Below are 14,616 nucleotides of genomic sequence, written 5' to 3' on the forward strand. Positions count from 1 at the left end.
TCTAAATAAAATTATGCATAATATATTTACCCTTCAACAACTGCAACTTACTTGGTACTAAAATGTGTGGCTGCAGTGTGTGTAAAGCAGCAGTTGGAGCGAGGAGGATTCTTCTCAGAGTCCATCTCAAAAGGTCGGCTTTTCCCATCTATCCATGTGCTGCATTGCCTGTGTCAGAGAGATCTGTCCAGCTCTGAGTTTGCACTGGTGAGACTGAGATCACACTGAACATTAACATGTTTTCTCAATCATATCATTAATCTGTCTCCTGTCTCATTCATGTCAACTTTTGCTCTGTTGCTCTGTCACAGGAAATGAATGCCCTGTTACGAGGTTCTGACCAGCAGATGTCAGTATGTCCTCCCTCTTTGACTGATGTGCATATGAGAAGACCCCTGTTACCATCCAGACTGGCATCGGGATCATAGACATAATAAATAAATGTATATTATGTCTATGATCGGATGATGGATAAGTCAATGGATCTTGACATGACACAAGGAAAACGTCTAGTCAGAGATATATGTGTGTGAACTGGCTTGGCAGAAGGACTGCCACCCTTACCATGTTTTATAGGCTAAACTTTTGAAGGATATAATTTGTCAAAGGGTTTAGATAACTCTTGATTAATTCAAAGTATTAATAAGCTTAATTGAAAACACATATGCACATTTATAATCCACTACGACCCTCATGTTTATGTAAGTTTAATATTACAGATTTCTGTTTACATTGTACATATTAGAAACATATTTCCTTATATATTTTTTCATATTTACATATGGTTACATATTTACATTTTTTCCATTATTTGTTGTGGCAAAGTTTGCATGTGGTAACTTGAAATTAGAAAGTGTTAGTTATGATATGCAGGTTCACAGGTTTGATAATGTAAATAAAATAGGTGTGTATGGAGGGCGAGACCAAAATATGTGTTTGATCCAGTCAGTTTTGTAAGCTCACAGCATTATGCATATATATATATATATATATATATATACAGATAATTTTATAGCCTACCTGTAATTATTACAACAAATAAATGCCGAGATGTTTGCACTTGTAACGAATCGATTTTAACTGAATCATTATTCGGTGTTTACATTTCAGACGGTTTCCGTGACAACAGCCACCACATAAACACAAGAAAACACGACCCAGTCTCAAAGCTTTTCCGATAACTCGCAAGAATCAGCAGGTTTTCTTTTTCCATCAGCACTGACCCCTCAGCACAGCTCAGATCTCTCTGCTGCACGCTCAAGCTGTTTAAAAGACGCGACTCTCATCAACCAATCAACATCGCGAGAGGGAGGTCGACTTTTGAATATTAAATGAGATGTAACGCGTTCTAATAGCCACTGTGTGACGTCACTGGCCGAACTCCTTTATAATCCGTGTAATTCTCGCTCTTACTGTGAATTTTTCCTCTCCGCTACACAGTCCACGAGGATTATTAAGAAAGATTATTAATGACCGAGCGCTGCGGCAACTATAGACGAGAGTACGGATAGCGATCCCGCGGGCGAGTATGACCGCCTACTACAAGCCAACAACTCAAAAATTCGGGGGTCTTCAGTGATTTCTTCATATTCTCGCGGTATTGTTGGAGAAGGTCAACTCCTTTCGTGGTGTGTGTGGTGAGTGGAAAATGACTAAAACTGCATTAATATAGCATGCTTATAATGATAAAAAAAATATATAATAAAATAAAATAAAATAACAAACAATATGCTCCCATGGGGACCCACTGTCCTCCAACCCTAATCAAACACACACTGAACCCGCTAATCAAGCTGTTCAGGATCACTTGAAAATCACACTTGATGTGAAGCTCAGTTGTGCCGAAGCAGGTTGGAAATAAACTTTGCAGGACAGTGCATCCCCAGGAGCAAGGTTGAAGACCTCTGAAATAGATTAACAAATGATAACAGTAACAACAACAACAACAGCAATAATATACATTATATAATATAAAAATAAAAAACAAAATGATAATAAAAAGAAATCATAATAAAATTGATATATCAAATAAATTAAATATATAAACAATAAAATAAGATATTAATAATAATTTAAACTAACAGATAATAATACAAAATATACAAAGCTATGAAAATCATAAAAATATCAAACAATAAAATAATAATATAAAAAATATAAATAATAGTAATACAGAGTACCAAATAAAAAACTGATTATTTATTAACATAGAATAACAAAAAATAAAATAACAATATATATCAATTTATAGCTTGATGAGTGAAAGTTGTTAAACTTTAGACCTTGCGGTTTTTGTTGTTGTTTTTCGCTCCACTGACCCACATCTTTTTATAATTGCAAAATGTGTTCTGTGTGAACCAGCCCTTAGCACATTTCAACATGTTTCTAGCATGAATTAACATGTTAGCATAATTTAGCACATTCCTAGCATGTTTCTAACGTTATTTAGCACGTTGTTAGTGTAGTAGCATGGCCCCTTTAAGAATGGTGCGTTAGAGTGTGTGGTGGGTTGGTACGTCAGGTAATCACGTAATTATGTTTCTAACATGAATTAGCACATTTCTGGGAGATACTAGATAGATGCTTATGTATGGGCCTCTAATACTACTACTACTACTAATAATAATAATATATGGCAGCTTCACTCATCACAGAGCTGGATGAAGCACCTCAGTGGCGGGTGACGGATGGGCCTCTGTGTTCAGCTTCTCGCAGAAGGCTGTGTTGGATGGTGTTGGGTGATGTGTGTGTCCCTCCACACCATATGTATGGGAATGACCCGTGGCGTCAGGTGGTGTGACGCTCGCACTTGCTCTTCGCCCAAGTGAAGCACTCTTACCATAGTGAAACCCTGCTTTATATCTCTCACAGCAGTGAAGATCAATAGTGAAAGCTTCGCTCGGTGGGTGACGGATGGGGTTCAGTGCAGCTTCTCGTGGGATTGCTGACTCGCGTTCGGGAGCTGTTGTGCTGAGAGCCAGTGTGAACCGGTTGTCTGGTTGGTGTCTGGTGCTGGTCCTCTTGGGGTTCGACCTCATAGAGGATGAGCATCAGGGGCTTCCCAGGCCACTTGGTGGAGCTGGAAGGAGGCCAACATCTGCCCGTGCTGTGATGAGTGGCAAACGATAAACAATAACAACCGTAATACTAATTATAATATATATGCAGATAAGAAGAGAAGCAATGCAGCAACTACCAGTGGGATTAAAGAAGGCATTTGGCCGCCTAATACAATTGGATCCTGCGGCCAAATAGGGCCGACTACTAGAAGCATCAACTCAGATATTTGTGATTTAATCGCTTTGTGCAGTGGGTGACCGATAGGCCTCTGTGTTCAGCTTCTCACGGGATTGTTGGAAGGAGGTCAGCTCCTCTTGTGGTGTGTGTGGTGAGTGCAAAATGGGAAACAACAACAACAGTAATAATAATAATATTTATAATAATATAGAATGTCAAAACAACGGACAAATGATATAACACAAAATAATAAAAATATAATAAAAAATAATAAAATATTAATATAAAATAAACTACAGTAACATAGATAATATTATTTAATATATAATATATATAATAAAATCTAAAATAATAAGTTCAGATCTATCAAATAGTAATATAGAAACTAATAATAATAATAATTATAATAATAATATATGGCAACTTCACTCATCACAGAGCTGGATGAAGCACCTCAGTGGCAGGTGACGGATGGGCCTCTGTGTTCAGCTTCTCGCGGGATGGCTGTGTTGGATGGTGTTGGGTGATGTGTGTGTCCCTCCACACCATATGTATGGGAATGACCTGTGGCGTCAGGTGGTGTGACGCTCGCACTCGCTCTTCGCCCAAGTGAAGCACTCTTACCATAGTGAAACCCTGCTTTATATCTCTCACAGCAGTGAAGATCAATAGTGAAAGCTTCGCTCGGTGGGTGACGGATGGGGTTCAGTGCAGCTTCTCGTGGGATTGCTGACTCGCGTTCGGAAGCTGTTGTGCTGAGAGCCAGTGTGAACCGGTTGTCTGGTTGGTGTCTGGTGCTGGTCCTCTTGGGGTTCGACCTCATAGAGGATGAGCATCAGGGGCTTCCCAGGCCACTTGGTGGAGCTGGAAGGAGGCCAACATCTGCCCGTGCTGTGATGAGTGACAAAGGATAAACAATAACAACCGTAATACTAATTATAATATATATGCAAATAAGAAGAGAAGCGATGCAGAGATTACTAGTGGGAGTAAAGAAGATGATCCACTGCCTGATACAGTGAAAGAAAGAAGACAAAAAGTAGAAGAGGAACAAGTTGAAAAAGTAATACAACATGATATAGAATAATATAAAAATTACAACTAAAAATGATAATAAATAATAATGCAAATATAATAATAATAATAATAATAATACATTTAATTAATAATAATAAATTAATTAATACCTTTGACAAATTAAAAATAATTAGTAATATGCAAAATAAAATTGTTTAAAATTAAAGTTGCTTCTGTTTTTTTTTTTTTTTTTTGTGTTGATGTTATGTTGAGTATGTGGCTGTTTAGCATCTCTTATACTAAATGTTCACCAGTGAAAACAACCTCAAACATCCCCTTCACACTGTTCAGAATATATTACTGTTCTGTAAAAACAGTACAACATGCTGTATATAGTCAATCACTGAGTTTATCTGGTTTTCTCAATATCACACAGTGCAACATATTGTGTTCTCTAACTTACACTGACTTGGAGAAAAGGATTGAAAAAGTAAATACGGTCCAAGTTGCATGTTGAAGTGAACACATAATGCAAAGAAGTTACTGTGACATTTTGTTAAATCCTGGAAATATTTTACAGTGCACCTTTAGAAATAAACTCTTAATCAACACACTTCTCACTAGTTTATTTAACTTGTCTACTAACAATGTCAAATACTGAATGAATGAATCACAGGAAAATTCTTGAAATATTTTACATTTTGTGTGGAAGTCATGAACATTTCTGTGGTTAAAATTCAATTCAACTGACAGTTGAACTGTGTGAGGTGACTGTGTCCAAGTTATGTAATTTCAGAAATGTACATATACAAATCATGCAGTTAGCTAACAATGTATTAATTTAAACAATGTTTTACATTTACTATGGGGGGGTTGGGGTGTAATTATGGCTTATCTCGTAATAAGAAACTTTCTTGTAATTGTCACATGTGCTCTGTGTCTGTCCTCTGACTTTTATGTTGAAGTGTTTCCTGTGTTTTAATTGTAGTCATTTTGTAGTCTTTCTTGTTGATTCGCTCTCCCCAGGTGTTTCCTATTTGCCACTCCCCCTTGTTAACTTGTTAAGCTTGTTTCACCCTGTGTATTTATAGGCCTGGTGTTTCATTTGTTCTCGGTCAGTTCTTTAACGAGCGACGCAGGAATGGAATGAGGCTGGATCTAAGTGCATACAGTTGTTTATTATAGGGAAACATGAAGAAATAGAAACACGAGGAAAACTGAGTAAAATCAACAGAGAGACATCTACATCTAACAACTGACAAATGAAACACAAGGACTATTTATACACAGGGGCTAACAAGCTTAACAAGGTAACGAGTGGGGTGTGGTTAGTATTCAAGGGAACACATGAGGGTAAACATGGGAACTAACAAGACACACCTTGGGGAGACTAATCAACAGGGAAAAAAGACCAAACACAAAACACAGGGAAACCTCATAATACTGAGAAGCTTTCTCATAATGAAATATATCTCATAATAAACTTTCTCATTATTATTGTTAGATTATTTCTTCTTGTGTCATCATTTTGAGTCCTTTATTTAACGGTTGATTGAATAACTCAGCTGAGGGAAGACAGTTTAAAGGGTTATTGAAAAATGAAAATTCTGTCATTAATTATTCATTCGTTCCAAACCCGTAAGACTTTTGTTCATCTTCAGAACACAAATTAAGATCCTTTTGATGAAATCTGAGAGCTTTTTATCCCTCCATATACAGCTACGCAGTTGACACTTTATATGCTTTTATACGCTTTATTAACAGATTGAATTTAGGCTTTTTTTCACATATAAGCATTCATCAGCGCACACATCAGCTGTGGTAAACGGAAGCTCAAGCACGTTTGCTTGATGTGCGAGAACCAATGAGGTGTTACGCAGCACATTTGAGCTTCTGCAAGAACCAATGAGGGTCATTCTCATGTGTTACGCAGCAGGTTTGAGCTTCCGCAAGAACCAATGAGGTTCATTCTCGTGTTACGCAGCACATTTGAGCTTCCACAAGAACCAATGAGGTTCATTCTCATGTGTTATGCAGCAGGTTTGAGCTTCCGCAAGAACCAATGAGGTTCATTGTCATGTTACACAGCATGTTTGAGCTTCAGCAAGAACCAATGAGGTTCATTCTTGTGTGTTACGCAGCATGTTTGAGTTTCCGCCACAACCAATGAGGTTCATTCTCCTGTTACGCAGCATGTTTGAGCTTCAGCAAGAACCAGTAAGGTTTGATCTCGTGTGTCAATCAGGTTGTTTATGTTCTCTGATCAATGTTTATATGTGAATAAAAACCTAAATTCAATCTGTTCATCATATAAAGCAATCGTGTCTCTTCAGAAAAATTAAGCTAAACCTCTTGATTTAGATTATTTTTATGATCTCTTTATGAACTTTTTGAAGCGTCAAAGTGTCAGTTGCGTAGTTGTCTATAGAGGGACAGAAAGCTCTCAGAATTCATCAAAAAGATCTTCATATGTGTTCCGAAAATGAACGAAAGTCTTACGGGTTTGAAACGATATCCACCTTATTCCTACCTCCCATGACACTTTTCGCGAATTATGGGTGTAACTTCCGTTAAGCTGTAAACAGTCAGTGAAAGGCTCACTCTATGAACGCAATAATTCGTTTTTTTTTTTTTTTTTTTAAACTGGGTACAATGAGATGACATGATTCTACTCACCCTTCAACCAACGAACATTAAAAGGACATTTAAAAGTGTAAAAGCATCAACAAGGTACTTTCCAACTGGCCATGAAAAAGCGCGATTCTTTCCACAGCAATAACGGACGGGTTAAATATAACTATAGTGATATATATATATCTGTATTATGTAATATACGTTGCCTTAAGTGATTTCCATCATTTTTACAGATAATAAATTGTACAGATAATTTACCTGTGAAAAAAAAAAAAAAACCTGGACAGAGACGTGAGGATTTGAGGAGAAAAACGAGAGATTCTTTGTGCTTTCCAGTGAATTATTAATGGGATATATCGTAAATTATATCGGGAGAACAGAAATATGCAGTATATGTTGTGCTTTTTCATACTTTTACAGCGGTATGCAAAGGGACAAAAGAAAATAATCACGGGGATAGAAAGCAGCGGCTGAAAAGAGCTCTTGCCATAGATATTCTTGTTATAACATGTTACGTTAAAATACCAAGTGTTACGTTATTCTCATGATGTCTGAAAATAAAACATGAAAGAAAAATTGACAGCTCATTCAGTCAAACTGACGGATAAGCTTTATTTGTAGGACAACCATATGATTTGAAACCATTCTTTCAGTCTTTTTAAATGGAAGTTCCCCAAACTGGTAGTGCAACCCATAATTCGAAACGCAATAGGCTAGTCAGGAATAAGGTGGATAAGGGTAATTAATGGAAGAATTTTCATTTTTGGATGAACTATCCCTTTAATGAATCAAGAATCGGTTAAATGAATGATTCAATGACTCACTCATACAAACAGTCAGTTGTAACAATGTAAACATGCTGAAAGAGTCAGTGAAAAATCTTCACCATTCAACACCAATGCACAGACAGTCTTTCAAGAAGTACCACCCTTATCGGTCCTGTTCTGCTCCAAGTTTACTTGTCACTTGTATAGTTACGTAGTTTTGGTGCCCCCCAGTGGCAGTTCTCTAAAAAATAAGTGATCACGTTTCTCATGCGGTCAGCTCCTCAATCTTCGGATGCCATCCTTTGTTTTGCGTTTGTAAAAGCATCATCTGTAAGTTAATTCTTATTTACATAATACTTGATGATACATATTTTCATATATTTGTGATAAGTTTATTCAGAGCTTTGATTTGTGATGATAGCCTTTAGCTATTAGCCTAGCCTTTGTTTGACACAGCACTCAATGTATTAATCAATCTTCTTGATAAGATAACTTCTCTATATGAGTCAATATTTGTATTTGTTGCCAACTTCTTGGTTATCTGATAATCCCATTTAAGTAAATTGATGACATTGATTTAATTTGGGGTATTTTCAGATATACTATATGAATGCTCTTTAGTCATTGCTTATTTTTTCTGATTGTTGTTCATTTGCTGTTTTTTGCAGTTTTACTCTTAATTCATAATGTACCCGGCATCTTATTAAACGTCAAAGACTAAGATGAATCCTGACTCGTCTGTACTTTATGGATGGAGTTTGGCTGGCTGTTAAATTGCATTGGTAGATGCAAGGAGAACAGTACAGGTCCTGTATCAGCACTGTACTAATGGATGTTTAAGTGACTCTTACAAAGTTACTGTTGGTGGTGACAAGTGAGTCTAACTGATTTGTTCAACAACACCGACTCGTTTTAGGGATATAACCATTTCTGAATTCAGAACAGTAACTAGCATACTACTCTTACTATTTTTTACCATAAATTATTATATGGCAGAAATAGTAATAGGCTTAGTAATATGCTGGTATGCAATTGCGAATGCAGGATGTGATTTGCAAGGATGTGAAAGATTGATTCTGTTTTGCCTTCATTTGCACCAAGTTTAGTTGGCGGAGCAGAAATTGACAAAGTGACTGGCAATATTGTGGCAATATATGACAATAGTGTATATAAAAATGTAAGTTACTCAACATTACGCCTCATTTATTTAGTTGTTGTATAAAAGCAATATCAAACACTTTTGAACAAAAGCAACAGTATCTAATAAAATGTTACTATGTTGGTCATGCAGTTCTCAGTTGAAAAAAATATATCATTAGAGAGAGTAACTGACAGAAGATACAAAAAGTTCAACTTCAAGAAACATTTTATTGATCATCATTGGTGACATTTTCACACAGTTATGGTTCACAGAACCAACAAAATATCAGTTTTGTTTTAATGTTTTGTTCTATGACTTTAATGGTGGTGATATAAAATGTGAAATGACATTAGCATACTGTAATGAAAAGATCAGAGGTCAAACTAAATATTTTATCCACAGCAGGTCAGCACGACATGAACTGGGATGAACACATGCCATTCAATTAACCAAAACAAGACGATCAGTTAGACAACTCAATTCAACTACTTAAAATGTCCCAATCCTATAATCTAACACTGTATCTGCTGCCCAAAAAAAAAAAAAAAACTTCTTTAAAACTGCCTTTGGAGAAATAGTTACAATATATGGATGGCAGCTCGAATCATTTTGTGAATTTGATGAGAAATGTTTAAATTCATATTGAAATCTCTGACATTTGGTTTACAGAATTTGGTATCTTGGCAAATCTGAGCACAGTCTAAGACATTGTTGAGATCTTTTCCGAAACTCTAGAGGAGAAACGTAAAATTAGTTTGTATATAAAAGGGCATTTTTTTTTCTTACAAATATATCAGAAATCATTAACTATGTCGACATTCACTCAGCTCACCAAAGAGATTAATCATTCTGTTCTTGAGAAAAGATCAACCACTGTCTGACATCTTTGAACATAAAACAAAACATTCGTCTTACTGGGCAAATAATTTGATTTAACTGCACACATAGAAATAGAAATTTAGTACCAACTACACAGCTAAAAACAATCAATACAATTAGTAAAATCAGGTCAATATTTAACATATCCTCATATGCTCTGATCACATATGCAATACTCATCTACAACAGTAAAATAATGACCCTTAAATAAAATATATAAATTAAAACCCTCACTCAACAGTCTTTTGACCTTGATGATGTTGCACTTGTGAAAGATTTCAAGTAAAGTCATGCATAAAACAAACTTTTTTTTTCTTCCATGCACTAAATGAAGTTTTTTGTTCGTAAGAATAATATTTCCATTACTACCATCTACAGGAAATGTCTTTACAGTTTAGACAATTGTAACCGTTAGTTTTCCAAAGGTTTTTGGAAGACAGAAATATCTTAATACACTAACAGAGAATGTTTAGTGTATATAAATGCTACACATTTCACTGAAAGCTAAAGCACAGAGACACTGGAACCATCGTAGGTTGATAAACATCTTATAGAAACAGAAATGCAAGTCAAAATTGTGTCACATTTGAAACAACCAGACACTTGCTGATCAGTCCACATGTTTGAGGACAGATGGATGTTGATAGGACATACAGGCCTGGAGGAGCCACATTCATCCAGCTGTTTCCTATAAACCCACTCTTTACTTACAAATCATCACAGAGGCAAGATTTATCAGCCTCATAATACTGATTTACCATGAAAATAAGCCTTGTGATAGTCCTAAACTTTACAGTGCACAACTTAAAAGTGTCAAAAAGCTGTAGTTATAAAGTAAATACATTTTTGTACAGGGCATCAAACAAACACTTTTCACATCATTCTTTCATCACAACTCCTAGTTAAACAATTTAAAAGGGGTTTAAAACTAAAGCCAACACTAAAAAATGAAAATGCCAGTTTCATTGCTGTACTTTGTACTCATTCAGTCACAAGAAACCATCTCCTCATACAAATAAAGTTCAAGTAAGAATGCATAAACATTAATATTTTTTTCTGAACTCTACAGATGAAATGTCTCAAAGTAACTTGAATGTCTCAAGTGTAACAGACTATGAACAAAACTAAACAAAACAAATGTTTTTAATTAATGCTGCGTTCAGCTGCGTTCACACCATGTTGTAATTACCGTGACATGTGACGTTCTACTCAGAACTGTTCATGTCCTCGGAGTCGAAATTATCAACACTATCAAAGGCATTATGAATCTACAGCATTCAGGTGGTACAAGTCGAAGCTCTCAGAAAATTATGAGTTTACAAGTTGTAAGTATGAGTTCTATAAGGATGTGGACGCATTTTATGACCATAATACTGAATAAAAGTGACTTCACAAAAGTCCCTGTGGAGCAACTTGTATTAACACTAGCTTTGGCACCAATGTGACTTTTGCTACATTTCAGATGTACAGTATGAGACGTGAGATCTTACGCTAGAAGAAATGGACATAATCTCAATACAGTGACTGACTCAGAGACTCTGATGACGTGTTGGTTAATATAAGTACCATCTGTTGTACATTAAATCTCAGATAAAGGGTGATATATAGCAGTGACACTGTGCATTAAAGTCAAAGTGCTTTTGTTTCAGCTCCTTTCATGAATAATACACACATCAGCTCTACTCTACACACTGCACTGATGCAGCTGAATAGCAGCCAATAAGAAACTTACTATAAAGTACACAAGTCAAATCCACAGCTCTGTTCCTAAACCTAGTAAGCTGCTTTGTTTTTGACTTTTACTAGTTACCTTCAAAGGCAGCATTCTAACAGTCATGGAACCTCATAAGTGACTGATTTGAAATGTTAAGCTAACAGCTTGATACATTAATAAGCACAAAAAACACAAATTGCACATGAATATTGGATAAAACAGTTCATATGAAATGGATTCAATGAAATATGCATATTTACAGTATAATCTGCATTTCTCTTGACTCCATCCACCATCTTGATTTATTCCTGCTAATTGCATTCTGGGATTGCTTATCAGCAAATAGTGCCTGCCTCTGACCAAAACAAAGTATCTTTGAGAGCAGCATAATATGCTGAGTACCTTTTGTATTAAAAACCCGTCTACAATGTCTTGGGTATTGACAGATTCCATGAATCAATTAGATTCCAATCCAGATTTGATTAAATCCTATATTATATATATAGGATAAGTTGCTCTGTGAATGGGACATTTCGAGACACCTGTAAGTAAATGCGGTTGTCAATCCCAGAAACTGACAATACCAGGTGTAAACAGAGTCACTAAGATGCGTTTTGGTCGATCGGATCATAAGTGGATGATGCTAAATACAGGTATAAATGGGGTCTAAAACATTTTGAGCTTGTCCACATTCGACTTCTTCCAGAGGTAGTTGAAGACGCATTTGACCGGATTGCTTTCGTAGTGTAAATGCTCATATGGGCAATTGTGTTTGAACAGCCACAAAAGACTGCCTACTCTCCGCCTACTGACTTAATGAGTAACCATAATGGGAAGCGCGCTAGCCAGATGGAATTTAAACTTAGTCGTCTGACGACCCAAATAGGTTTTGAAGATGAAAAATGTACCAAGCACAATGTTCTCTCACCATTCCTGATTTCTAACACACACTCAGTGTTCGTCGTGGTCTTGCTGCTGCCAGAGCAGATATGAAAGCGATTCTGATATTTTCCGATGTATCGTGATTCTCTCTGAAATCGATTCTGAGCTTAGTTTTTAACAGCAGATGGTGCTATGTGCTTTAGAAACACCCGTACTATGCCGCTTCCGATTCCTTTACACACACCAATAAAACCTAAAATAATAATTTATAAAGTTTGAAATCATTGAATCGAATTACAAGGGTGTTCGCAGTGGGCTGTTTACATTAATCTCACGTCATAAAAGCATTCTGAGCCAAGGTGGAAGTATATTATACCAATTACATGACTCTCCAGCACTCTTCTTCATGAGCATTTGAGTGTGCAATTAAAAACTAGCCTAGAGCGCCATATGCTGTTAAAACTAAGCTCAGAATCGATTCGAGAGAGAATCGCGATACATCCGGAAAATAACAGAATCGATCCAGAATCATTGTATAGAGAATCAATTTATCAACCAAAACGCATCTTAATACCAGGTGTAAACAGGGTCAAAGTGAACGCAGCCAATATCTGTTCATCAAAACGAAGAATGATTCAAATCGATAATGTCAACTCAGCCCTGTCTATGTAGGCTGCTCACTAGGTTTTGGAACAGAGCTTATGTCTACCAGCAATACATAGCCTTGGTACCAAACAACACTCGGACATGTCTATAAAATCCAGAAGCTTTACATAGTCCAGTCATGAAATCAAAAATTACTAATGTGCAAGAAGCATGCTGACCAGAAGTGAAGAGATGATCCATTGTGCTGTAAAGAGGGTCTGCGGCAGTGAAAGATTGCATGTGTTATCCATTTCACTGTTGACTTCAGTCCTCCTCCAACTGGAAACTTGGTGAGCGAATGTAGTGCAGTCACAAACAGAGAAAAGTCACTATACAGGAAGACTCGGTGGAGGACGCTCACAGAGACTGAAGAGATGGCGTCTGATCTTACACTCAGATGTAAGCGATTAAAGGAACAAAAAGGGATGGATGAGAACTTTGAGTCAGAAAAGGCAAAGGTCTTGTTCTTCTGGTTTATCTACAAGACATGTTATCTTGTGCCTCATTTGGACTGAAGTCTGGTTCTTTCCCTTTGTACATCATAAGGTGAAGGAGGGGTTGTGTTTCCTGACTTCCTGTAGCAGGCGCTCTCGGTCAGACAGAGCTTTCTCAAGAGCTGACTGGACGTCCATGAGTTTGGACTCCAGAGACTGCACCAACAGAGAAACACACACACACACATATATATATATATATATATATATATATAGTATTCTTAGATCTATCCTGAACTAAATATTAAATAACAAATTATATAAATCATGATCAACTGAAGCACAAAAACACTCCTTTGAAAGATACTAATGGGAAAAAGACAATTTTAGAGAGCAGTTGCAGCAATACATCCTCATCCATGAATAATAAATAATGTTTAGACTTCAAACATGTAATTAAGATATCAAATGCCACTGTCAACATTCGAGAGTCTTCTCTTGTTCTCGAAAGGTATCATAGTCAAGCACTGGACATCTGAAACTGCATCCACTAATAATTTTTTCATAATTTTCACTTTTTTATGACTTAGTATCTCAACTTCAACGTTTTATCTCAATTTCGACTTTCTCACAATTATGATTTACCAAAGTATGTTTTTTTCTTATGTGGCAGAAATGGGCTTAGATACAAACTTCATTTGCACTGTTTATTTCAAATATGGTGCATTGAGATGCATTACACTAGGTTTGATGTCGTTCATTCTTCCATGTCCAACCTTACGCATCTTGACATGCCACATGTGAATTCAATGTAAGCACAAATGATATTTGAAAGCTACAATGAATGGGCATATGTTCAGTTTAACATCTTAAACAGAACTCAAACAGGCCAAATACAGTAAATAATACAACGATACACTCTGCATATTAATTTCCTAATATATCATACCTTGTTCTTCTCCTCAACTCTAACGGAGGATTGGTCATCTCTCTCTCTGTTCCCTTCTGTCTCAATCCCTGATTGGCTCTGTGCAGCTGATGCGTAAGAGTGAAACAGAAGAGGCAAACATTAGTTCAACAGGTACATCATCAACATCTGAGCAGCTGCCATAACCCAAAACCAAAAGACTCACATCTCAAGCAGAGGATCCCATCATCCAAACGCTCCAGCATAATGCCGTCCAGAGAGAAGAGCACAGGAACTGGTTGAGGAGCAGTTGGGTAGACACGAGGACCATCATCCTGGCAGAAAAAGAGAGAAAACAG

The 14,616-nt window shown here is 36.6% G+C and overlaps 1 protein-coding gene across 2 annotated transcripts in view; it reads right to left on the reverse strand.

Moving 5' to 3' along the window:
* Nucleotides 1-9,003: 9,003 nt before the first annotated feature.
* Nucleotides 9,004-14,616, reverse strand: part of bltp3a (bridge-like lipid transfer protein family member 3A) — a 40,234-nt gene continuing 34,621 nt past the window's right edge. For both annotated transcript variants that reach the window (XM_051880076.1, XM_051880077.1), the window contains exons 19-21: nucleotides 14,484-14,592; nucleotides 14,300-14,385; nucleotides 9,004-13,566 (exon numbers count right to left, since the gene is read on the reverse strand). In XM_051880076.1, the coding sequence (XP_051736036.1) occupies nucleotides 13,456-13,566; nucleotides 14,300-14,385; nucleotides 14,484-14,592 (306 nt within the window). In that variant the 3' untranslated portion in view covers nucleotides 9,004-13,455. The remainder of the gene's footprint in view (nucleotides 13,567-14,299; nucleotides 14,386-14,483; nucleotides 14,593-14,616) is intronic.

This window comes from Ctenopharyngodon idella, chromosome 22, assembly GCF_019924925.1.
Source record: "Ctenopharyngodon idella isolate HZGC_01 chromosome 22, HZGC01, whole genome shotgun sequence".
In the NCBI taxonomy this organism is placed as follows: Eukaryota; Metazoa; Chordata; class Actinopteri; order Cypriniformes; family Xenocyprididae; genus Ctenopharyngodon; species Ctenopharyngodon idella.